Source organism: Marmota flaviventris, chromosome 3, assembly GCF_047511675.1.
Source record: "Marmota flaviventris isolate mMarFla1 chromosome 3, mMarFla1.hap1, whole genome shotgun sequence".
Taxonomy (NCBI): Eukaryota; Metazoa; Chordata; class Mammalia; order Rodentia; family Sciuridae; genus Marmota; species Marmota flaviventris.
This window is the reverse complement of record NC_092500.1, coordinates 109943022-109969331: the sequence shown is the minus strand read 5'-3', so window position 1 is coordinate 109969331 and position 26310 is coordinate 109943022. Positions and strand designations below refer to the sequence as shown.

At 36.1% G+C, this 26310-nt stretch overlaps 2 protein-coding genes across 6 annotated transcripts in view; both read left to right on the top strand.

The window, feature by feature from the left end:
- Window positions 1-26310, top strand: part of Nrg1 (neuregulin 1) — a 1010326-nt gene that overhangs the window by 885565 nt on the left and 98451 nt on the right. For 4 of the 5 annotated variants that reach the window (XM_027939248.1, XM_027939246.3, XM_027939247.1 and 1 more), the window contains exon 1: window positions 13144-13810. The exons of the other annotated variant lie outside the window; for it this stretch is intronic. In XM_027939248.1, the coding sequence (XP_027795049.1) occupies window positions 13144-13810 (667 nt within the window). Of the gene's footprint in view, window positions 1-13143; window positions 13811-26310 lie in introns of those variants that run through there. 5 annotated transcript variants of the gene reach the window in all.
- Window positions 12615-12803, top strand: LOC139705033 (uncharacterized). Its single transcript, XM_071609218.1, has one exon. It carries the CDS (start codon window positions 12615-12617, stop codon window positions 12801-12803), a length of 189 nt encoding a protein of 62 aa, XP_071465319.1.

Here is a 26310-nt window from a genome sequence, read left to right as displayed (position 1 = left end):
GAGAACTTCATCTCAATCAATCAATCAATCAAATAATAAAACAAATGGGAAATATGTGGCACTAGAAACATTAACTAAAGACCAAATTCTTTTCTTTATTTGAGAAATTTCTAACTTGTAATATTTACACAACATTTTCAAATAGTGATAAAATTTCTTTAGAAAAAATTTAAAGATTAAATGTTCCTACTCAGCTCTAAGTTTATGACATGCCTTCTCCTTTGATCTTCTTGATGTTAGAATAAATACACAATGGATTGCCAGCATACTGTTTAGTATGTTACGTTTTTGTGATTCATGTACTTTACTGGCAACATCTTTTAAATGGGTTTGTTTCATCATGGCCAAAATTAAGCTGCATAACATTATTAATGGTCAGCCTAATGTTGTTCATTAAGTCCAAATGGTGGAAAAAGGTGTTGCACTGATCAGAAAAGTCAATCTGTCCAAAGTGGAAATTGTGGCATGTATATGAACTTGTATATATATTTTTTGTCATATTTGTTCTTATTTTCCTTTTTTCCTCCTTCTTCCCCCATTTAAATCTTAAGTCCAAATTAAAATTTGAAGACCTCAACAAAAAATTTACCTTATATAATTTGATATCCTTTTTTCTTTTCAAAGTTTATTTCTTCCATTGGTGCTCTAATTAATGCAATGTAAAGTCATTATGCAGTTGTAGGAAAAATGGTCTTTGAAGTCAGATGGTTTTGTTCTCAGTTTCATCAATTCCTAGCTGTGTAATTGCAGCTTACCTGTGTATTCTCTCTAATCCTTACTTTTCCCACATGTAAAATAAAATGGAAATAATATCCCTTCCTTTGAAGCCTGACTGTGAAGACTGTTGCATATGTTCGATTTGACAGTGTCTCACCTGCGTATTATTCAAAATCAGCCTTCCCTTCGATTTAAAAGGTGATTTAACCTCACCACTCTCAAAATTTAAGTCATGTCTTCACTCTGCAGATCTCACTTTTTACTTTAGAGAAAATAGAGATTAATAGGATGGACATTATTTTAACTAATTGCTACAAAGTCTATAAGTCACAGCACAATGCCTGGAACACACACAAGCCACTTTTGAGATGGGTAGGTGGATGGAGAACTAAATAAATTAATATCTATTATTTAATATATATCTTAGGTCTTCTAGAGATGGTAGCTATTTTTACTATATCTCATATGTTGAACTTAAAATCTGCTTTTAAAAATTAGGGCATCCTGAGGTTATTGCATTTTTTACCTTCCAGCTTATGAAAAGAAGATAGTTTAAATGCTGAATAGCAAATTTCCTAATTAGTTGCTGCATGTTGGCTGAATTACAGAAATGCCATTTCATTTTGAGCTGGACAACTCAAGCATTTAACCTTGATTTTCTGATAATAAGATAATTATTTTCATACCCATTCAACATAGTTTTTCTCCAGTCATAGGTTATTATAAAAAAATCACCTGTCTCTTGGAGTACACCTAATTCTATATGTGAGATGACTTATAATGTTTTACACTCTTGTGGCCCTTTAAAAAAAGTTACAGAGCTCTCTCTGCTATTCTTTTGCATTGCCAAATGCTTAGTTAGGTACCTTGGGAAACTACTTAATTAATAGTACTTATCACATTAGAATATATGGTTTTAGGGTATGAGTGGGTAACAATAATTTTACTTACAATGGACCCTGATGTTTCCCACCCCTAATTTTTTCCTTTGAAGTCTTTTGGAGGTAAAATGAAAGAGGGTGATGTAGTTGTACATAGATACCTTTTAGAAGCCTTTTATATTATGTCAGTGAGCAGCTTACTGATATCATTTGGAAGGACATGCAGGAGAGTGGGTAAAATTTAGGTGTTTAACCCTAAGAAGATGTCACCTGAGGATGGCTTATTTGTCTGACCTCTTGTGACTAAGGTCATGACTAAGCCTCAGGGAAGAGTTTGAGAAGTGCTTCTTTAGATTTATGTTTCATTTTAGAAATCTGTCTAAAAAGCATTTTGAATCATTTAAATTAAGCCTTTCCTTTCTTATGGGAAGTATGTGCAGGCAGAAAAGAAGCATATGGTTGGAACTCTCTGCACTGCAGTGATATGTAAAAGAAGTACTTTTCCTGCTAGGTTAAATTACTCTGCATGCTTCTTGCTGTCAGTGATATGATTTACTTAAATACAGATGCTTTTAGAGGGGCTTTGTACTGCATCATACATATTTAATACTATATAAAATATCTGTATGCATAACTGGGTGGGAAATGGCGGCAGTCAAGCAGCTCTCCTCAGAACCTCTGGCTTCACAGAGTTCATTGACCATTTGACCCCTGGGAAAGGTACCTGCAGCCTGGAATGCCCTCAACAATCTAAGGATTCTATTTGTTTTGACAGCCTGGAGCCTACCGTCCAACCCTTCTGATCTTGCCAGTAGTGTAAACTTAACCTTTTCCCTGTTCATATTATTCATAGATGTTTTAGTTCCCTAGTGATTGACATATAGCATTAAGGACAGTCCCTTTCCAATAAATAAATGGTACTGGGGGTGGGGTTGCGCAGAAAGCTCTTAAGATTTTCTGTAGCAGTTAATGGTTTGTCATATAAAGATACTTCATTGCCATTAGATAATGGTCCAAATTATCTGAATCACTTATCTGTGTTATAATTTTAAATTTTCTTTTAAAAGTCAGTTCCTTAAAAGGAAAATGGTAGGAGAAGGCGGTTGTGGGCATAGGAGAGAGATGTGGCAGAGGAAGGGAAGTAACCAAGTGTAGGTTACTAAATGTGGAATAAGTGGATTGTTTTCTTTGTTTGGCAAAAGCTAATGAATTTTTATGCTAAAACTGCTGTGTTTTCTCTCATATGGTTGTGCCCCAAAACTGTCATGAAAATACCTTTTAAAATTTTTCCAACATCTTATTGATATTTGAATGAATTAGACAGTAAACAATTTGAATTTTACAGCTACAATTTTCCTGTATTTGTTTTATCAACTGTCTACTCATTGGTATATCCAACTTTTTATTTTTTGATGGACTTTCAAGTAATTGATATTACCCGAGGATATTTTACCCCAAAATATCCCAGTATGCCAGATATGTATGTCTTACTACATTAAAAAAATATGCCAGTGATAGATTGTGCCAGCAAAGATAATATGTTTCTCTTGAATAATCCATCATTTTGGGAACTGAAGTTTTCTAGTCATTATTTTTGAGAGTATAATTCAGTCATCAGCATTCTTATTTTTTCTGTCCCTGACAATCAATGACTGCTTCCCTTGTCCCACCGAGTCTGGTAATTCTCCAAATTAAAAACATAAAAATAAAAAATAAAAGTAACCCAGGTTCTCCAATTCTGAGATAATCATGATTCTTGGTATAGTATGCATTTGACCCACTGCAATAATGATAAGCTGATTTGGTTTTGAGGTGACAGTCAGCCTCCCTGAAGTTATACTTCCTATACCTCAGAGTTTATTTTATGCCCTGCCATGTAGGCAGTCAAGCTAATCAGAATATTTCTGTCATTTAGGTAATTACTAATCCTCAGCCTGATCTCAGTGAAAATTTGGGGGTTCTTTAGCCCATACCTGGTGTGTGTGTGCCTTAGTTTGTTAAAGTACTATCGAATAAGTAAGTCTACATATGACTATGGGCCTCTGAATATTTTTCAGAAAGAGGACTAAATAGAATCGTGACCATAAGCAGTCAAGGGAGCATTAAGTAGAATAATCTTTTGAGTAGAAATAGTCCTCTTGAAAGTATCAAAATGAGATAATTCTATAAAGATCATCCATGGCAGTAGTGACAGAAAATCTAAACTGTCCAATCAAGTGGGTTTCCCTTTATTGGCAGTACAGAACTAAGGAGCTGTCTTTGGTGGATATGAATTGAAAGGGAAGACCTATAGACCTAAATTCTTGTCCTGACTCTGAAATTAATTTCTACATGATTTCAGGCAGGTTATTTTTACCTGCTGGGGATTTCTTTTTCTAGCATAAGATTAAATTCATGGGTAAGGTCTGTTTTAGCTTCAAAATTCAGCCCATGAAAAATTTAAATCAATTATTATTGAGAATTCAGTTGGTCTTAGTATTAAATTAGTATTGCTCCAAGTTAATTTCTGAAATAGAAAATATATCATTCTTAAACTGTTATTATTATAGCAATATCTTGTGTGGTTTATGATAAAAAGTTTGAGTTGGAGGTCAAATCCTAAGATATTTTTATCTTACGACTTTCTAACTCATATTTTTAAAGTAATAAAAATTATAACAATGTAGGAAAAGTTTCCACCCCTTGGGCTGAGAAGCAGCAGAAAAATGTGAGGCTGGCATTTCATTTTAAATGGTATATTTCAGTTTCTATAAGCATCATAAGGCTGTGACCTTACAACAAAGTTGCCTGCCAGTTAGGTGACTCACTTGGAATGCAAAATCACTTCTGGAAACTGCATATGTTTTTATTCCTTCTCCCTCACACCCGTTGCTTTGGTGCAACTTTATATTTTCATTTTGATCAGCAACAGGGAGAAGAAACTGTGTAGACTTTGAGAAAAATTATATCATTAGATACTTCTTCTGGCTGAAGTCTTTTCAAGTTTAGAAATTTGGACCATGTTTAAAAGTAAAACACTTGAGGTAATTTCTTTCCCCAAGCTTTTTTTTATTCTGGGTAAGTTTTGAGGGTTTGTTTCATACCTGTGAAGTTTCAAGATCCCTAGAGTTGCCTGTACTCTTATGAGTAATTCATAACAGCACTCATGTGTGTATAATATGATGCTCAGTTTCTATTTTAAGCAGAATATTTAAAAATCAAATTAACACATGTTTCTAGAGCATCTTCTATAAGTGATATACTGTGCTAAATGCAAACTACATTTCTGGGTTAGTTTGGGGATCAGTTTATAGAATCAGCTGACAAGCAACCAAACTTTAAATAAAATATTAATGCCTAAGTGCTCTACTACTGAACTGCATGCCCAGTCCTTTTGATTTGGTTTTATTTTGTATTTGGATGAATAGAGTCTTTTGAGTAGAAACAGTCCTCTTGAAAGTATCAAAATGAGATAATTCTATAAAGATCATCCATGGAAGTAGTGACCGAAAGTTGCCCAGGCTGGCCTTGAACAAATTACTTAGATTTTCTGAAACTTTGTTGAACTTGTATTAAACTGATATTGGTTATTAGAGGTATTTTCCCCTTGTTATAAATAAAAATTTCTTCTAGTACATGAAAGAATCTCTGTTGTTTGTTTGTCTGTTGTGGTAATGGGGATGGAACCCTGGGGCACTCAACCACTAAGCCACATCCCCAGCCTTTTTTTTTTTTTTTTTTTTTTTGGATTTAGAGACAGTTTCTTGCTGAGTTGTTTAGGGCCTCAAGTTGCTGAGACTGGCTTTGTATTTGCAATCCTCCTGTCAGCCTGAAGAGCACCACCATGCCCAGCTATATTGTTTTTTTGTTAAATTAGGTAGCACATGTATAGGTGAACAGTGGCCAAAAGATTCCGTGTAATTTTGTTACATTTGCCATAGGACTTGAAGAAAAAAACAAACGAGCACAGAATCTCTATTAGCTGTGTCTTGAACTTAGCTATAATAGTGCATATTAATAAAAGTAAAGATATTTGTTTGAGATAACTAATCCAACATATATTGCTGTAGTAGATGGTATAGATGAACATTAATAACATCAGACTAGACACTATAATTTTTCTTTTGGTTTTGCCTCTTCCTCCCCATCTCTCCCCTCACTTGCCCCCCAAAACACCATAATCTAAAATTATTTGCATTTGCTCACACAAGTAAAACTGTCTGTAGTACACATGTATTGAAAATGTTTTCTCATAGTTTATACATCCCTCTTCGGTGGTGTTTTCATACTGATGCATTCATTCAGTAAATGCCTTTTAAGTGCCATCTGTGTACCTCACTTATTATAGCAGTGGAAACAGACACAAGTGCTTGTCGTTGTGGAGCTGATGTTCTGGTGGTAGTCATCACCCATTTGATAAAAAGCAGCATGTATAGCAAATACAGATGATACAGTATAACTGCCGTTTTCCTCACAGCTCTTGCTCATACTTGTGGTAGATCCTAAATAGAGGAAGGGGGTGGAGTTAGGCAGTGTAAAATTATATTTTACGCAAATAAAATTGAACAGAATAAGTCTTTTCCATACCATAATAGTTTATTACATCTTTAATATGCTTTAGACATGCTTGGGATGGAAGTTCTATCATATTTTCAACATTGCACCACCAAATGTGTGTGTTTGTGTGTGTGTGTGTGTGTGTGTTTGCTGGGATTGAACCCAGATCCTTGCACCTGCTAGGCAGGCTCTCTACCATTAAGCCACATACCCAGCCCTGTCTTTCCTATTGAAAAGGCAACTTACACATTACCAAATTTCATTATTTTAGTGCAAAACTCTAGTAAAACTAGTCATATATAACACATTTTCCATTTAAAATTTAATGTTAAAGAAGGGAAAACCATAATGAGGATCCACTGTAATCTCTTCCAGTGAGTTGAAAGTCACACACCATAAAATTAATCATTTTGAGGCGAACAGCTCACTGGCATCTATCATAATGCTGCATGACCCCTACCTTCATTGAGTTTTAAAATGTGTAATTTTAAAAGACAGGTGATATAAAATTATAAATAAACTGTCTTTCAAAGATATAAGGAGATAGAAAAGCTAATTATTTCTATTTTAATCACTATACATTGTATATGTTTTGAACTATCACACTGTATCCCATAAATATGTAAAATTCTATGTCAATTCAAAAGAAAGTCAAATTAAAAATCTTAAACAAAAGACAAAGTGTGTTGGTATTATAACTAAATATTTTACTCATGTGAAGTAAAAAATTAATAGGTTCTTTCAAAGTAAATTATAAATGTAAACTCACCATAACATTATATACAATAAAATATTTTTCTATATGAAGTTCTCACATCCACATCTTTGAGATAACTTACTGAATCTTGAGTTGCAAAGGATCATAAAGAACAAAATGTGCCAGAGCCAATTGGTCATCATGTTACAAAATGAGAACACAGAAGCACCTTCAATCAATATCAAGCATTCGATACAGCATCTCACAAAATAATTCTTAAAATTAAGTAAAATTGTCTTCTCTAAGAACCTTTTAAGTGGATAAGGATAAAACATAGAGTCTTGATTTCTCCTCAAAGTGGGCAGGAAATACCTAATACCTGCCCAATAGAAATGACTTTCGTCTCTCTTATTTAGCATTGTCAATAATGCAGAATAATATCAAACAGAATGTGGATTTGGTTTGCCCTCAGAGAACTTTTTTGTTTGGCTGGGACAAAAGTACAGAAAAACAATTAAATATTGGTTTATTCCAAAACTTCTGTCCATCTGTAATAGCATCATTGGAATGACAGTGTTTCACTAGAACAGGCTAAATTCACATCAAGCATATTTTGGAACAATCAGAGCATATTTGAGAAGCAAGTATTTGAACTGGACATTAAAAGGCTGAACATATGAAAGAAAGTACAGATGGTATTTTAGATAGATAGATGGATATGAAAAAGTCTACCAATTTGTTAGGGGCACAATAATCTATGTATTTTTAATTCAATCTCAATAAAAATAAAACCAAGCAAAATATGTGTGTTGAATTGCCGACACATCTCTAGATTTAGGACAAGCAGAAGTTGATAGTCCCAATTGTTGGTATCAAGAAGATGTCAGTATCTTTACAAGATATTATTCAATAATTATACATGACAGTTAAAATATGCCCCAATAAATATTACAGTGAGGAAATCCATGACTTGGAAGATTAGGAAGGGCTCCGTGGAGGCTGAGGGGATGTTTTGGGTTGGTGGGAGGAGTCTTAACAGGTCCATTTTGGTACTTGATGCTCTGATAGAACAGCAAGTTTTTAAAATGTCCTTTGGGCCTTGGAGCTTTCTTGTGAAAATCATGATTTCATATTTCATTAGCAAATAAATATATAAATTACCATTTATACCTAGTTATCTTAAAAATGAAATTACTGCTATCATCATTCTATATTATATACCATGAAATAAATTCTACCTTTTTTAAGTGATAAAATTTAGGAACTTTTGCAAAGCGCAAAATACAACAAAAAATGCAAAATAGAAAATAAACTTGGATAATGTGGTCAAAACCCAAATGCCATTTATCATCCCCTTTCATCTGCTGGAGCTGTGTTACATACTTCTGAAAATGAAAGCAGAAATAAGTAGCTAGCTTGGGTTGAAGTAGAAGAGGAATTTAAGTATTTTTTTATGCAATAATAGGATTTTTTTTCAATGAAACTGACTTACAAGGAAGCTGGAATATCAAGAATGTGGATCAGAAATACAAGGTATATTTTACCTGCTTGTTCCAAATCCATTCTCTTATTATGTCTCCTCTTGACCCAGGTTGGCTTACGTATATTTGCTTCCTCTGTTGTAGCAACAAACTCTTTGTCACTCTCTCCATCAACATTTAGTATTCCTGTCCTGAGTCTGGACTGGCACTGTGATTATTTAACAAAGAAGATGCAATGCAAATAACTTGTGGCACTCCACACCAGTCTTTATCAGGACTGGAAGCCTATGCTTCCTTTCAGAACCTAACCACCATGCTATGCAAAGCTCAAGCCACATGGAGAAGCCACATGCTGGTCCGCCATTTGACACCTCCAGTTGAGTTCCCAGCTGACATCTGTTTCAGCTGCCAGTCATATATGTGAGCTACCTTGAATGTTCAGGCCAAATTATGTCTCTATCGGGCATCAAATGGGTCAGGAGAACCACTCAGCTGAACCCAGTAAATCAACAGCCTAGTGAGACATAATAAAGATTGCTATTTTAAGCTATTTCAGAGCAGTTTATTTTGCAGCAATATGTAATTGAAATAGCTCCCCCAAAAGAGTTCTGGAATTGAGACTATAGAAGAGCTCATTTAATTTCAATTAAAAATAGATCATATTTAAATGGCCTATGTTTAATCATTATAACTAACTTCTGGAAATCAGTAGGCAAAATTTTAGAAGGCTCTTGTTTTGGAAACTAGGCACCTTTAAATTTGTTAATTGTAGTAAGGTAAAAAATTCACGTTTGATTGTTTATTCTTTCTGGTTCTCTTATTCTCTCATTGAATTGAAATGTAAAGAATACATAATAGATATACTGTTTTGACTGAAAAAAGCAGTGTTTTTCAGCATAAATAGCATGAGTCAGGCCTTCTTCAGATCTTGGCTCTTTTAGTCATTTACTCTGTGGCTAAATTACCTAAATTTCCTAAGCCCATGTCTCTTTATTTTCAAGGTAATAAGGATTATATAGTATTAGCAAAGATCAGAAATAATGTATGTTATGAACTTAGCAGAGTGCCAGGCACATAGGTAGAGCTCAAATAAATGTAGGTTTTATTATGAAAAAGGTGGTAATAGAAGGTTTTAAAAAGGTAGTAGAAAGATTGTCTCTTTTCATGTTTTTTAAGAGGACATAGAAATATGGGTGTTCCTGGGGTTTATTACAGTGGCACTTTAAGGGTTAAATATAGTTTGTTCTATAGTTCTTCCTATGGACATAAGTATGTTTCATCCAAAGGCAATTCTGACCTATAACCCCATGTATGCTACCCTTCCTCGTGTACTTATTGCTGTAGATTTGATGAAGGGATAAAGGTAACTTCTGGCTCCTAGTCCCCAGGGTAGAACTAATGGAGAATTCCTTTTATTCTTCACCTCCTGTCCTACTCCCTTTCCCCAGTTACATTCATCTTCCAATTTAGTAGAAGAAAACAATTTTATAGGAAACTGACTCTCTGCAAGCTGATCTCAGTGCCAGCGTGCCACGGAGTTCATGAAATCCATTCCCAGGGAGCAAGCACACTCATCCCAAAGTTTGATTTGTGTAGTCCAGGGCAAGGAATAGTTGTAGCAGCCCTTAAGACACTATCTCTGATATTTTGCTCTTGCTTTTGTATAACATATTGTCTTTCTTTGAAAGTTTTGGTGGTTTTTAATATGACAACTAGAGCAACATCCCCTAGCTTATTATGTCTGTTCAATATTTAACTCTTTTTTTAACTTTTTTTAAAAATACATTCTTTTAGTTGTTGACGGACCTTTATTTTATTTATTTGCTTATATGAGATGCTGAGAATCGAGCCCAGCGTGTCACAAATGCTAGGCAAGTCCTCCACCACTAAGCCACAACTCCAGTCCACAATATGTTAGCTCATAATGATTAAGGTGAGGTAATTATGATTGGTGCAAGTTAACAACAGATTTTCACATCTCTGGGTTATTGTTCTTGGTTTCTTCTCTCACCTATATGACTTGGGGCTAGAGGAACTCCACTTTGGTCTTTGAAATTTAGATGACCATGCCCAAAATGAACTGTCAAAATATCAAACTTGAGTGTTATATTGGTTTGGGGGCAGAATTGAAGAGTTGTTATGAATGTAACTTGAGTGATCTTTGAACAAATTATAAATTATTCTAATTTAGCCTAAACCTTTACCTGCTTATGTTGTTTTGGAATACTTACATGAATATTGATAATTAAGATCATAATGCTTCAGTATTTTCTGTACTATAAAACTTCCTGTCCATCACTAGAATCTTTATTAAGAGAGCTCTCAATACTTTAAAATTAACAGGTAAAGCTAGAAAATGAGCATAGAAATGATTTTAAAATGTGGTTATTGGTGTATAGATGCAGGTCATAGAGAGCTGAACTTAAGTATAACTCATTTTGTCCATAAGGTTGTCATAGTTATGGTTACAGTTATGCAAATTAATTCCAGCTTTTGTTGTTAGTTATAATACTGAAAATACAGTTTAAGATATTACTACCCTTGAAATCTTTTATAACTATGGAGTAATTTCATATTGAAGGAAATGATAATATTCTTATCTCCTGCCATTTGAAGCTTAAACATATTTCAAAAGAGTGGAAATTGTGCTATACAAAATATAAAGTGCTTAAAGCAGATTTTCATAGGACTTGTGCTCCAAATTTTACGGCTTCTGGGACTCATTTGATGGATATATAGTGTAGATTTAGAGAGTTTTTTAAGACTTCTATTGACATAAGTGAATACAATGGTTCCTTGGAAACCATTCAGATGTCCAGTCTCAGTGAAGTGTGGATTAAGGTTCAGATGCATATAGCACACATAGATGTGCAACAGAATGTTCTGAGGAGCCTGCCTTCTCCATTAAGGACATTGCATTTCTTTTCATCTTTTAATGACTACTGGTTTAACAGGGGGAAAAACAGCATTGAAACTGTAAGGTACAGCTCCTGAAACCTAACCCGAAAGGCATGCTGTATTGAAAACTCTTCTCAATACTTGCAGTGCCTTTATAGCTGAGGACATGTGGTATATATTACAGCATCCAGGGAATTCAAACCTGTGCAGTGTGGAGTCACAATGAAAGGCTAATTTAAAAATGAAGCAGTAGCCCTTGCTCCTATGTTACTTACCAATGTGTCCTATTCTCTTGACATTAATTTAGCCTGCTCTGGGTAGAACAAGGGAAATGCAAATTTAAGGAAAGGGGATGTAAGGGCTTCTCTTCCTTCCTTTAGTACTTCTCAGCCTCTAACACTCTACATTTCACATAGGACACTATAAAGTCTCACACAGTCATCATAGAAAGGGCTAAATGCAGAGCTGTCCATGGTTAGAAAACAATGTTTCTAACTGTTGGTTGAAAATTAGGTAATAACAGTCCTGCTGGTGAACAAAACTTATTAGAGTAGACTGGGGAACGAATGCTATCTCTCAGCAGCAGGCAGGAAGAAATTGCTGTTGAAAAAGCTTACCTCTCTGGGGAGGAATCAGATATCAGACTTTGCCAAGCCTCAGGTCCAACCCATAAGGTCCCACCTACATCCCCCGCCCCATCCCAGCTTTGTTAGATTGCTAGAATCGATCGCTGGCTTTTCCTGACCCAACAGTAGGTGAAGGAAAGAGTCAGCAAGAGGGAGAGCAAGCAAGGGGGGGCAGGGGGAGTTGGATGACTGGGGCTGCTTTTCTAGAGAAAGAAAGAGAAAGGGAAAGGGGGGGTGTGTGTGCATGGGGACCAAGCTTAACTGGTGCCTGCCTGCTTCTCTTTGATTTGATGGCCTTTATTCCTTCTAATTGGATAAAATAGGAAGTCACTGGCAGTCCTGTGTTGCTGGGTGCACAGTACTGATTTTACTCAGACCAGCCGGCAGCTTAGAGTGGGGGATAGAGGGTGGGGGCTGGGAGAGAGGGGAGAGAGAGAGAGAGAGAGAGAGAGAGAGAGAGAGAGAGAGAGAGAGAGGAGAGAGAGGAGATAGAGGAGAGAGACAGGACGAGTTTGGGATGAGGGGAAAAAAGAGAAAGAGACTATGAAGAAGGAAGACTGCAGAGGAAGAAAGTGAGCGCTCAAGAAGGACAAAGAGGAGTGGTTGGGGGGTGGGGGTGGAGGCAGGGCGGGGAAGGGAGTTACCGCCCCTCCTGGCCGCAGGCTTTCCTTCAGATCCCTCTGTGATGCTACTGTTTGCAGTGATGCTTGGAGGGCAGGCACCTGCTGCTCTGTAATGATTCAGCCTCTTTCAGCCTCTTTCGCGTTAACACAACAGGATGCTGTTGCTACTGTCACTGCTGCCTCTCCTGCCGCCGCCGCTGCTGCCGCCGCCGCCGCCGCCGCTGGTCCTGCTTTTGCTTTTACTTCTCCTGCATGACACTTGTTTTCTTCATCTAAGCAGACACCAGCTTCAGATGCTTGAGGTGAGAAACATGCCTTTCAGTTTCGGCTACTGGTTTACTTAATTAGCCAGCCATCATCGGCTCCGATTCTGTTTTGGCCCCTCCTGACCAGCCGGGATGGTTTGCAGAAGCATTTAAAAGAACTGGAAAAGTGGCCCAGAAACAACAGCTAAAGAATTATTACAATATACTTTTATTTTGTAGTTGCCAGAAGCTTTTCTTTCTTTCTTTTTTCTTTTTTTTCCCCTCTATTCTTCCAACTGAACTCCTCTCGCTTTTGATAATGGCCTTGGACTTGGACGACTTATCGATTTCCCCCTCTAAGATGCTGTATCATTTGGTTGGGGGGGGCTCTGCATGGTAATGGACCGTGAGAGAGGCCAGGCCTTCTGGAGGTGAGCCGATGGAGATTTATTCCCCAGACATGTCTGAGGTGCCTCCTGTGAGGTCCTCTAGCCCCTCCACTCAGCTGAGTGCAGACCCATCTCTGGACGGGCTTCCGGCAGCTGAAGACATGCCAGAGACCCAGACTGAAGATGGGAGAACCCCTGGACTTGTGGGCCTGGCCGTGCCCTGCTGTGTGTGCCTGGAAGCCGAGCGCCTGAGAGGCTGCCTCAACTCAGAGAAAATCTGCATTGTCCCCATTCTGGCTTGCCTGGTCAGCCTCTGCCTCTGCATTGCTGGCCTCAAGTGGGTATTTGTGGACAAGATATTTGAGTACGACTCTCCTACTCACCTTGACCCTGGGGGCTTAGGCCAGGACCCTATTATTTCTCTGGATCCAACTGCTGCCTCAGCTGTGTGGGTATCGTCTAAGGCATACACTTCACCTGTCTCTAGGGCTCAATCTGAAACTGAGGTTCAAGTTACAGTGCAAGTTGGCAACACTGCTGGGTCTTCTGAACCTTCAGCAGCACCAACCCCGAAGAATCGTATTTTTGCTTTTTCTTTCCTGCCATCCACTGCACCGCCCTTCCCTTCAACCACTCGGAACCCTGAGGTGAGAACACCCAAGTCAGCAACTCAGCCACAAACAACAGAAACTAATCTCCAAACTGCTCCTAAACTTTGTAAGTAGAGAGACAGAGAGAGAGATGATGGTGATGCATAAAGGGTGGGATGCAGCTTCCAGGAGGTGTTCTCTAGAATCAGCGTGTAGCTGCTTCCTTTCTTCTCGGGTTTTAATTGCATGGTTTTATTGGAGCAAATCATGTGACTCTCATGCTCAGGGTAGTATTGAAGAGATGAGTAAAAGAAAAAAAAATGTATAAACTCCTGGTGTTAATCAGTTTTCTAATAGCAGCTCCCGCTAGATGGATTGTTAAATCTGGGATTTGGGATTCAAAACTTCAGCATCAGAAGGTCATGCTTGAATTTAAGTTAAATTCAGTTTATCTCTGATGTTTTTAGAAATTAAAGCATCAGGCTGTCCTTTATTTTTTAAAAGGAATATAACTTCCATATACCCATGAGCATTATTTGGCATTTTACTTTTCCCAATTTTAAAAGTTGCTCTTCCCCCCCAGTAGCCCCAAACTGCCTGTTACCTGTCTCCATCTCTTCTTCCTATTCCCTCACCACTTCTCCCCCACCTTTGTGTTATCATTGTTTCTTCCCAAAACTGCAGCAAGTCTGTAGATCTTTATAGTGCCCAGCTCTCCCTCGCCTGACACTATTGCTGTCCCACCCAATTTGTACTTTTGGTTACTAGCACTTATCAGGAGCAGTTTTATTTTGTTCAAGACACATTGCAATTCTGCAGGAAGGGATTTTCCCAGATTAGTTTTGTCTCCTATAATCAGACATTTAAATAGCTTCCTTGGCAGTCATTAAAGTATAAGTTCCATTAGTGAAGTACATCATTTTTTTCAGACATGTGTCATTTTAACCTGCCAGGTTGCAGCAGCCTGTTTAATAACGTGTGAGTGAAGAGACTACGCTCTTAAAACAATTCAGAACAATATAATGCCGTCTGCACTGGGGCATTGCGATAGTTTTATAATGGAAAGTTGAAAGGATGAAACCATGACTAGTCAGATTATTCTAGACATCTACATATAGAAGGGAGGAGTTTTTATAGCTTCCCCCCTTTAATATTTTTACTTTTTTTCTCTATCACTTTTTACCATTGATGAATTTTCACTTACAAGAAAAAAAGTTAAAAAACAGAGATTTTTTTCCTCAAAAATGTCTTTAAAAATCTTTCAGAGGTAAAAGAGTTGAAGGTAGAGAATCTGTGATGCAATATCCTATCTGTTTTCCCTCTAGATCATAATGAAGACTAAAGAATACCTCCTTCAGACATTGTGTTCAGTATGCAGTAGTGCAGTGTGTTACAGAAAGACAGAGAGAACTTGCTATGTGCTTGAAAAGATTCAAGATCTTTTCACACACACAACATTTTGGTGGCAAAGACTTAAAAAGAAGCTTCTTTTTCCCCCAGATGTAATTAGGAAAACCTTTCTTATGCAGACACTGCTTTGCATCTTTATGGAATCCCTGAAGCATCATTAAAGGTCTGACAGATATCACTGCATTCTCTGCCTCTTCCCACCTGGCAAAGTGACCGGGAAATAATATCCAGATGAAATGACAAGCTATAAAAAGCAAGTGCAGATCCTGCACAGGGAAGCAAAATTCACCGTGAAGACAAGGTTACTTCTTTGTCTTCATAATTTTCAACCTAAGTCTTTAATGAAAATATTCCTGGATCAGTTGAATGAGCCCCTACCCCCAACCCCCTCAAAAAGGATGGTTATTTGTAAAATTCTTTAGCTAAATTCTGTAATTTTGTCATTTGATGAAATCATGCAAAGAAATATGCAGCATATTTTTCTGATCTAGGACCTTGTTAGAAAGTAGTTGTAAAGTTTTAAGAAATTGTTTCAAAGGGAAATTCTTCTAAGTGTTTTAATAGCATGTACATTCCATCTGGTATATCTTTTTCTTTTTCTTTCTTTCCCCCCGCCCCCATGACAGGGCATTGATTTTGTGACATTTGCAATAAGGGGATAAGATTTACTGCTGCCTAAAAGCATCATCGTGGCCAGTTCTGGCCAGATACACAGCTGTAGCATTCTGAAGTCCATCAGAGATAACCAGTCTGGAAAAATAGTTTTCTCCTGAAAACTTAGGAGTAGACAGTTGGTTAACATTTTAAAGCCCATAGGAAACTATGTGGGAAACTGTTATTTTTTTAGACTGGTACCTTAAAAAAATTATGAGTTCATTTTTTTTTTGGGGGGGGGGTAGGGGTTAGTCTAGGCAGCTTTGCTTTCAGAAACTTGTAATTGGTTATTTTTGTTATTTTAAAAGCTTATAGCCATTAAATAAAGGAAAGCAAAAAATATAAAATATTAAAAAGCTTAGAACGGAATTATATTTTTTTACAATTAGATATTGCTCAGTTGCAGAAAGAACTGGGCCTGTCCTCTCATCATGCATGTTTTTGACATGAACTAAGCTGTCACGACTTGTATTTTTAAATGACATTATCATATCTGAAACATGCTCTGCCATGGTTTCAGGACTTTATGCTTCCTTTTCCATTTTCCTTCTGTCTCAGCATATTCAGCATATTATACATAGGGCTGTGGCCTTCAAGGTCATGTCTGTTGAGGGCTAATTGATTCTTCTTTATCCTGGAGCCTGAGAGAGTAGAAGAGGGACAATCCTAGTAATTGTGTCTGCTGTGTTAGTCCCCAAACCAATCTATCTCCTTGTATTAGGGTTTCATTTTATAAATACTAGAGTTATTCCCTTCCTCAATGACTCTTGTTAAATTACAAGAAGTTTTTTTTTTTGTCTTTATTAGACTAAAAAAAGTACAAATCATAGCATTTTAAATTGCCTATAGGTATAATGACTATGTCTGGTTTTCCAAAATTAGTATTTCTTTCATTTAATAATTTTATGTTTTCACTGCATTAATGTATGTGGACATGTAGTTATTATGAAATCTAACATACGACTGGATGAAAATATGTATGTATGTGTAAATATATATATGTATGTATGTGTGTATATATATGTGTGTGTGTATATATATATATATATATATATATATATATTATTCTGAAGTTTTTATATGTGTGTTTGGCAATTACAAAGATTATATTGTTGTGATACTAATTAAATTTTTGATTTGCATTGAATCACATAATACTTGGACCATTTCAGAGGAGAGGAGGGTGCTGGGATGGAACCAGGGTTTTGTATATGCTAGGCAAGCACTCTACCACGGAACTATATCCCCAACCCAACTCATTAATTTGTTTTCTTTGGCTAGGCCTTAGAATTTTTCTTACCCTCTTTTTATATGGAAAAGACTGACACTTTTTGGAGGTCGCAAACTTAGACTAAAAATTTTTTAAGAACTGATTGTTTAGAGTATAGCAAGGAAACTGTGGTACCATCTTGAAATAAAATGTTTTCTGGATGGGAAATCCAGCTTGACAATAGACTCTCAGATTCAAGAATATATTGGTATTTTCACCTTGGGCCAAATTTGTTTTGCTTTGTCTTAAATCTTTTTATTAAGTTTCATGGTAAACCATTATTACCACAGTGACAATATGAATTACCACCATGTACAAAAGATCAACATGATTGAACATACCAAAGAGTTTCTTTCCTTTGGTTTCAAAGTACCATTTTAGTTCAAGTTTATCCTTTTCATAGTGCCTCATGATTGTACTTGAAGGAGTTTTGGAAGTGATTTCAAGTAACTTTTCTGCACTTTAAATGTTTGTTTATAGTCTAAAACATTAAAAATTGGAAGGAACTGAAAGATTCTCAATTTGAACTAAATAACTGAAGCAATTAGTAAAATTCTTCTATGAAAAGTCACTAACCTAAAAAATTAAAAGAAATAGAAAATTAGTAGTAGCATACCTTCCAGAATTTAAACACACACACACACACACACACACACACACACTTTCTCTGGCTCTCTGCTATTTCTTCCTAACATTTTATCCCTGTTACAGAGAGTTAAAGTTGGAGACTAAGTCTAAATGACTAGCAATTAGACAGGTACTTTAAGTGGGACCACTAGTAAAGTGTGTATAGTTCATATCACCAAAATTAATTTTTTTTCTCACCTTCCTGTTTTTCTCTTATTAATTTTTCTGTAGTGGTGGTCTTTTCCCTCTTTATCCAATCAACCATACTATATTCAGCTTGCTTTTGAAAACAGCATGGGTTGCCCAGGGTGAGCTGTTCCCTAATAGATAGCAGATGGCTATATGGCTCACCTCTTTCCTGTACATTCTGCTTCTATTTTTTCCTCCATATTCCTTTGTGATACCCAGATCAGCCTTCTTCCTGTTCTTCCTTCCCAATTATATTTTGAATCTCTCTAATTCTAATTCTTTCTGTTCTAATTATGATTTTCTGGCTTCACATGTCAGTATTTCATTGCATTCTAAGATACCAATGCATCTTCACCTGTCTTTTCACATATAACTTTATTTATTGCATTTTAATACTGACTTGTATTTGCATATGCCACAAAATACAAACAAAAAACAGTCTCCAGCCACCAAAAATATACACCACCTTCTTGTTGGCATGATCAATTTAACTACATGTCCTTCTTTTTTGTTTCCCTTTCTTAGTGTGCTTGATGCAGGTTTCTCTGCTGATTGCTTGTATGCTTATTCTTACCAGCATTTATGTGTTCCCAGAAAATCATTAAGTCCTAAGTAATGCAGCTTTGTTCTCTCCTTCTCTTGTTCTTTTAATAACACTTCATAGTGTCCTTTTAAAGCATGAAGGAAGAGATATTTTATAGATCAAATAACCAAAGCATTAAAAAGTTATGGCTTGTCTAGAAGTTCCTGAGAACCAAGGCTATAACCCTTGTTCACTGAGTTTATTGAACTTTCTACTAAATCATACATGTCTACTTTTATGCTCATGGCTCCACTTTTATTATTTTTTCTATATGTTACTATTTCATTTTTCTTTTATTATTTCCTTTTTCTCTCCATTCAGCAAAGTACATTAAGTGCCTACTATGTCTCAGGCACTATTCTTAACTGGTTATGTGGTAGTGACAAACTGTAGAGATCATTGCCCTCATGCAGCTTATAGTCTAGCGGAATTTAAGACTCTGGCCACATAACTCACATTGAGATATTTGGCTACTTTTTTAGATATACATATGCCCTCTGTGTTCAGCATCTCTTGTCTGGACCTTCATTTTATTCACTTTTTGTCTCTCCTTGTTCTTCCCTTGGTATATTTTTCTTTCCTTCTGCTAAACACTGGACAGTTGCCCAGCAATGTCATTTATCTTAAAGTGACTAGTCACACCTCTGCTACCAACAATCTAGATAGCCTTGAGTGAATATCTTTCCAGTCCTTTGGGGTACTGTGTGTGTGTATGTGTGTGTGTATGTATTTGCATATGTGTGTGTGGTACCGGAGATTGAATCCAGGGCCTCATGAACCTTAGGCCAACACTTTACTACTGAGCTTTGTCCCCAGCCCTTGGGGCACTCTTAAGGTGGAAAATATATATACATATTTCTAATATGTAAATATTGTAAGATTATTTTCAGGTTCTGAAAAACTAGTAGCTATAAATATCTTTGCTTCGATGTCTTGGTTGTATCTTCTATGTGGTGTTTTGACTTGCTGAACATAAAGATTGTTCAGGTATTCCCAAAATGTTTTAGTTTTATTGTCCAGAGAAAGGCTAGAATGTGCTAGAAAGTTGTTAGTTCTCAAACTGCATAGACACCCACACAAGTTCATGTCGCATTCAAATGAAGACTGATTGATTAGAAGTGATGTTAATCCTGAGGGTTTCAAAATTCTCTTCTCCCAAGGTACTGCAGTGAATTTGACATCCTGTGTGTGTAAGCATTCAAAATTATTTCTAAAAAATATAATTGATGTCTTATAGTTGTAGAATTGTGTTTGTTGACCATCTTCAGAGATACTTGAGTTACTTCCAAGTAGGGATATGCAGGTCTAGAAAGTGAAGTGACTTCTCAAGGTTACTCTGTCATTTGGTGGCTATGCTAAAGACTAAGCCCAAAATGATGCTTTGCTTTGCCCTACCCAGCTTTTCTTCTCAAAACCATTTTATAGCATTTATGTGCAAATAGCAAATACTTCTGTAATTTAAACAGTTTTGATTTTTCCCATTTATTAATTTTAACCCTAACTAATAGAACTTTTATCACTCCATTGCAGATATCTTCTTTGGAAAACAGAATATAACTTCTGATTTTGATTAGTCTAGTATACCCCTCTAGAGACTGGACATCCATCTCTCAATATCATAGTATAGGGGTTAAGTTCTTTAAAGTTTAAACTTTTCTTTCTATTTTTGTTGATGCATTATAATTATACATAACAGTGGGATTTGGCATACATGCATGTAACATAGTTTGGTCAATTTCATTCCCCAATACCTATCCTTTCTCTTTTGTCCTTTCTTACTCTGGTTCCTTCCTCTGCCCTACTGTGCTCTACTGGTCTTCCTTCTATTTGTATGAGATTCCCCCCTCTTTTATGGGAGTTTTTGTTTGTTTGTTTGTTTGTTTTAATTAGAAACCAGCCCTTTTTATATTTTGAGACAGGGTCTCACTGAGTTCCTTAGGGCCTTGATAGTTTGCAATGATCAAAGTTATCCCAACTAAAATTTGCCACTGTTTAAGCTGGGCACAGTAGTACATGCCTGTAATCCCAGTGGCGTGGGAGGCTGAGACAGGAGGATCTCAGGTTCAAATCCAGCAACAGCAAATCACCTAGCAACTCAGTGAGACCCTTTCTCTAAATAAAGTACAAAATCGGGCTGGGTATATGGCTGGGGATATGGTTGAGTGCCCCTGAGTTCTAGCCCCAGTACAAAAAAAAAATGCCACTGTTTGAAAATAAATTGGTCCTTTATTCCTAGAAGTATTCAAGCAGTGACACTGTTGGGGGAGTTTGGTCTTCCAAGGAGGTCATTAAGTGTTTTCCCTCTAAAGTCCCTTACAGATCTGGTTCTCTGGTTCTCTCATCTCTTGTCTGCAGGCATTAGCTTTCCAGTTGGGCAGACTTGAATTTAAATCCTGCTTGCCCCAGTTTATGACCTTGAGCAAGTAAGATCATACTTCTGAATCTGTTTCTCATTTATGTGTGATAATGGTAATACACCCGTGAGGCTCTCAAATGAGCTCTTGGAAAGACCCAAGTCCTAGGCCTGAAACATCATCAATACAAAACCAGTACCAACTTTTCCCATTTTTTTTTTTTTTACCTTTAACTCCTTTCTTCTTCACTTTGTCTTTTGTCTTCTTTGATCTTGACAGTGGTTTTATGTCCAAATTTGGAGAATAAGTTTAGGAGTTTGGGAATCTTATGAAAAACTTAGAAGCAAGCCAAGAGTTGAAGAAGCATCATAGCAAAGCAGAACCTGCAATAGAAACTTAGATCAAACACCAGCTGTGCTCCTGGCCAGCTGTGTGACTCTGAACAAATCACCTCCTTACCACTTGAGATTTAATTTTTACATCCAAACAAATGGGATGTTAATACCTAAAGCTCTTGAGAGATTGTGCTGAGGACAGAACAGTTTGCTCTGTGTGAAAAAATACTTGTTGTTAGGATGGCGCTTAAGAAATACTAATGTCTTTCATTTGTCTCTGTGTCAGAGCTTACATACGCATATTTTCACACGTGTTAACATTTCTATGAATAAATTGTAGGGTCCTTTATAATTGGATCAGTTTAGTATGTCTTAGGATAATATAGAACTTTACTAATTACTTTAGCCCTCATGCTTTAAAAAGAGTGATTTTTTACCTCATAAAAATTGGCTAGATTAGCAAACTTATTAGTCTTTGAGTGATTTCCAAAAATCACCCTGCAAGGGACTGGAAGAAAGGTAGAATGATAAGGAGGTACTCGTAAAAGAGAAAAACAGAAGTGACTAAAGTTGTGTTTGTTAGGGAAGATTGAAAACAAGCAGTTCAGTTGTAGCACAAAGAAGTAACTTGGCTGGAAAGATCATGAATCCTTAGCATGAATAAAAATTATATTTACATTACTGTTTTTATTATTCCTCTCTGGGATTTCCTGGCCCCAAAAGATCGGAATTAAGGTCTAAGAGGTATATTTAGCATTTAAAAAAAAACATGGAAATAACAGTTTACATAGAATAGTTTTACATAAGCAAAATCAAATTATTTTAATTTAATTAAAAAATATAATATTTTATTACATAATAAATGTATATACATGTGTATATTATACACATAATCCATATGCAAAATAATCTAGATAACAGAAAATGATTCGTAATTAATGAATAACATTGGGTATATAAAATTCATTTAAAATATATAAGAAAATACTGTTTATTAGTAGGTTTAGGGAGGAGAGAGGGTGTACAGAGTCCTCTGGCCCCAAGTATTGCTGGAAGTTTATAAAAGGTAAAAGAGAAAACAGTGCTGTTGAGGGAGTGGAAAATAATCAGACCTTAAATATATATTAGAAGTTCTGTTCTAATGACTTTAAAGTGAAATCTTATTAGCTAGACTGTTGGTCACAACCCCATGAAAAGGAAAAAAAAAATCAGTTCTATTCTGGATATATGCACTTACAGGGCCTTGGTGTTTTTATTGTTCACCTACTGAATTTTCTTAAAGACAGATACAATTTCATAAGAACTTGTCATTTTAAAAAATATATAGGAACAAGCATAGTAAATGTATTTTCATTTATTTTTTAATATAGAGCTACAAATATGTGAGAACTGTGTTTTGGTCACCTTGACTCTTATTACTTCAAGTATAATAGATTTGCTGCAGAAATTGAACTAGGTAATCAATATTGGAGCAATGAGGCAGCCACTCCTAAGGGGGAAATATTTAATAACAATCTAGGGCAGATTTTACCAGGGTCTAGGTTTTCTGATCGTGCAGTAGAAATATGCAGATAGATCCACTAAAAGTTTGATAAAAAATAATGGATAACTTCCTCAAGTAAAGCATTTTTTATTTTGTATCAGGAACAAAGTGTGGCACAACAGGCTTGGTTCACTTTAATTTTTAGCGATATTTACTTCTGTGTTAGAATAAGAAAAGCAATTCAATGAACCAAAATGTAACTTTTTGAACTGCATTTTATATAAAAGTTAATATAGAATCTATTATGGGTGCTAATTCTCTAATATCTAAAAACTCTCCTCTGTAATTTTTTTTATTTCAAAAACTCAATTTAAAATTAAACTGAATATGCATACACACAAATTCATTTGAATTATCAAAGCAGCCCTGAAGACAGTGGTAGTTACCAGTCAAAAGTAAACAAAATTCTTAGACAAATAAACAAACCTAGATCTTTCAAGGCTAACCCCTGTTACCATGGTTGGAATAAGACATTGATATAATGTTTTTTTTTTTCTGAATAGTGCCTCCCCTTTTCTTCCTATTTTTTTCTTTCTTACTATCCCATTAATTTTTCCCCTACTGTTCTTTTATACCCCTCTATTACTTCTTCTCCAGTGATCTCCCTACATGTTCCTCCTCCACATTTGTCTCTCTGATCCTGTTCTGAAACCAGTGTCCCAGAGCACCAGAGTTTATGGAGCAAAAGGCCCAGGCCTGTGGTTTCTCACTACATGGGTTGGGGGAAAGTGACAGAGACCTTTACCACAGACTTGACCATGATTAGCCCAATGACTTCCAATGTCGCCTCTTCCTTTGCTAAGCAGCAGGAAGTTGTTTTATGAAATATGTTAGTGTCACAGCAATAAAAGCTTCATAAATAAATGGCATGATCTAAGGACAGTGGAATTGAGCCCTTGTTAGCATTTGTTTGTAATCCCTTGGTAGAGCTTCCTGGGTCATAATTACTTGCTCTTCTGGGAGTAAAAGGAATCAGTAACCATTGATTGTTACATGATGCTAAGTATTGCCTACAATGCAAATCTTAAGAATGATTAGTAACAGAGTTCAGTGTTATAACTCTGAAGTCTCCTTACTATAATCCTTTAAAGCAAAGTGCATTTTGCAGTTTTTGCCATCAAACAACTCTTATGGTTCTTCCAAAGAAAGAGAAAAAAAACAATGTTACGTAATTGGTAAAGATTTTGGTTGCAAAGAAAATTTTAAAAAAATTAAAATAATGACTTTAATCTTGGTGTCCTACTTCTGCAGTGATATAACAGGGAGACATCTAAATTAACACCTGACCAGAAAGTTCAGTTTTGCAGGAATCTGATCCTGTAATTTTAGTTGACTGAGATTAGTGGAAGCTGAGGTATAATGACCTTTATATCTTACTCAGTGAAATGTTTGTGAAAACTTTGGAATCAATACAATAAGACTTTGGCTTCTCAAAATCTTTGGATATTCGCTGTCAAAAATTGTGGAATTTTCTAAATAGCTCATGATTTGTCACCTTGAAACTTCAATTTTATCTTTTAGATTGAAATCTTAATTATCTTTGATGTATATCACTAACATCCTTTTAAGTGGAATTTATTGAATATAGGAGTGTCCTTTTTTAGGACATTGAGTTACATTAGGGATGATAGCCCTTGTACTAGATAGCCCAAGACTAATGTGTATTTTGAATGCATGCTGGGTTATTGCATAATCAAAACTGGAAAGTCAGAGCTATAAGGCATCATAGAGACAATTTAAATGAAACCTTTTATTTTAGCCCAGAGAAATAAGCCCAACCATGGTAAACCTCTTTCCAGAAAGCATACAAAACCAGACAATTTTCATGATGTTTTCAAGTATCCTGTGCTTTTGGTTACACAGTATATATTAATCATAGAGCTTTTCTATAGTTCTTCTACTTATACTTCTGATCTGTGAGATTTACAAATTAAATCTTTTTGTAAATTTGTGCTTTTTGTCAATCAAAATTTAAGCTGGCTGAGCACTTTAATCTGGAGGATAAAATCTCTCTGAGCAAGGCTTTCTCCTTAAGAAAATGCATCAGTCCTGATGACATATTATGTCACTCTTCCTGTGTTCTGGGTCAGGAGAGCTTAAGAATTAGAGGTGAATGATAAATGAAGAGGAAGAATATTACTCAATTCCCATAGTCCTTGGATTTAGAAGGCCTGGGTTTAATTCCCAGATGTTTAATTGTCCATTAGTTATTCCTTTCAGAATATGGAGAATGGGTGTAATAAATCCTTAGACATATCCTCTAATAGGAAATTATTTTGGAACACATGAACACTACTAAATTAGTCATTGTGCTTTATTGGACCTGTTTTGAAATTGATTGTGAAATTTTATGATTCACGAAGTAGAAATTACTTTTATTTCATTTTCATTCCTTAGATACACCATAGTCAATATTTAGAAAGCACTCATTATCTCATAAACTCTTCTCTGATATTTGAGGTCTTCCCACAGAAGGACCCCAGACTTCCTATCCAGAGAGCTCCAGCTGTCTCTTCATCCCCACCCATATGTACCATGTTCTGGCCAACTGGGACTTTACCCTAAATTTTATTTTATTTCTCCTTTCCATCTGTTTGCTCATTCTGTTTCTCTATCATCAATGTTCTTTTCCCATAGTCTATACCTTTCTGAATTCTGCTTAGGCCTCCAGACTCACCCTCTCTCTTAGATGTGGACCCTCTTCTCATAGTTCCCTATGGCATATTGCTTGAGCCTCATGATGGCATTTACTTACATTCTGACTTATGATGTTTTTATTGGCATACTTGCTATTCATAGTAAACTGAAAATTTCCTAAGTTCTAGAGTTATATTTCTCTTATTTTCCTTCTTAAGACAGTGCCAAACCCAATATTTTATATGAAGTGAGTATTCTATTTATCTATTTTTAGAATAATGAGTATACTGACACTCTTACTGTAGGGGAGGACAAAGGAAAGGATATGAAGCTGTATCTTAAATCTCTGACTTTAGTCATTACAAAATTTAGAGACATGATTCTGGACACCTTAATATATTATTTACAAAGTCTGTGTATGTAGCAGCATCATGCATACATTCTCTTAAAAACTTCACATCATGGGACATAAGAGACTTATGTGGATCCATTAAATTAATGTAAATAATGCATTTGGAATAGTACCTGGCTTAGGGGATGATATAAACATGAGTTATCTTTACTATGCATTTTTTGAAATTAAATTTCACTTCTTTGATCTCAGATTTGATACTTTGCTATTACTGTAACAGATGGGAAGAAAGGAACAGGATTTCCAAGACATATCAACAGGGATGTGGAGATGCTGCCATTTTGGTTTAGGTTGCTGCTGTGGTTTCTCTTGTGTGTGATTTGTGTTACTGTCATATCTGCATTTTTCTCAGGAGTGAAGAGGGCAAAGTGTACCCGTCAATCAGAGAGTTTAGATGGTCTGAAACAGAAAGCTGCCCTCACTGGCAAGATGCCATCTGTTGATACTGATGTGGACAATCGTTTGCCTGTATACATACCTAAATTTATTGCTGTGAATTCCCACTGTCATAAAACAGTGGGAAAGTTCAGGAGACAAATGACTCCTCTTACTTGTTCAAGAGCAATTGCAGAATCTTTGAATTTCATCATGCTCTCACTTTCACAAGACAGAA

Coding starts and splice junctions, on each gene's coding strand:
- LOC139705033 (XM_071609218.1), top strand. CDS start 12,615: ATGCTGTTGCTACTGTCACTGCTGCCTCTCCTGCCGCCGCCGCTGCTG.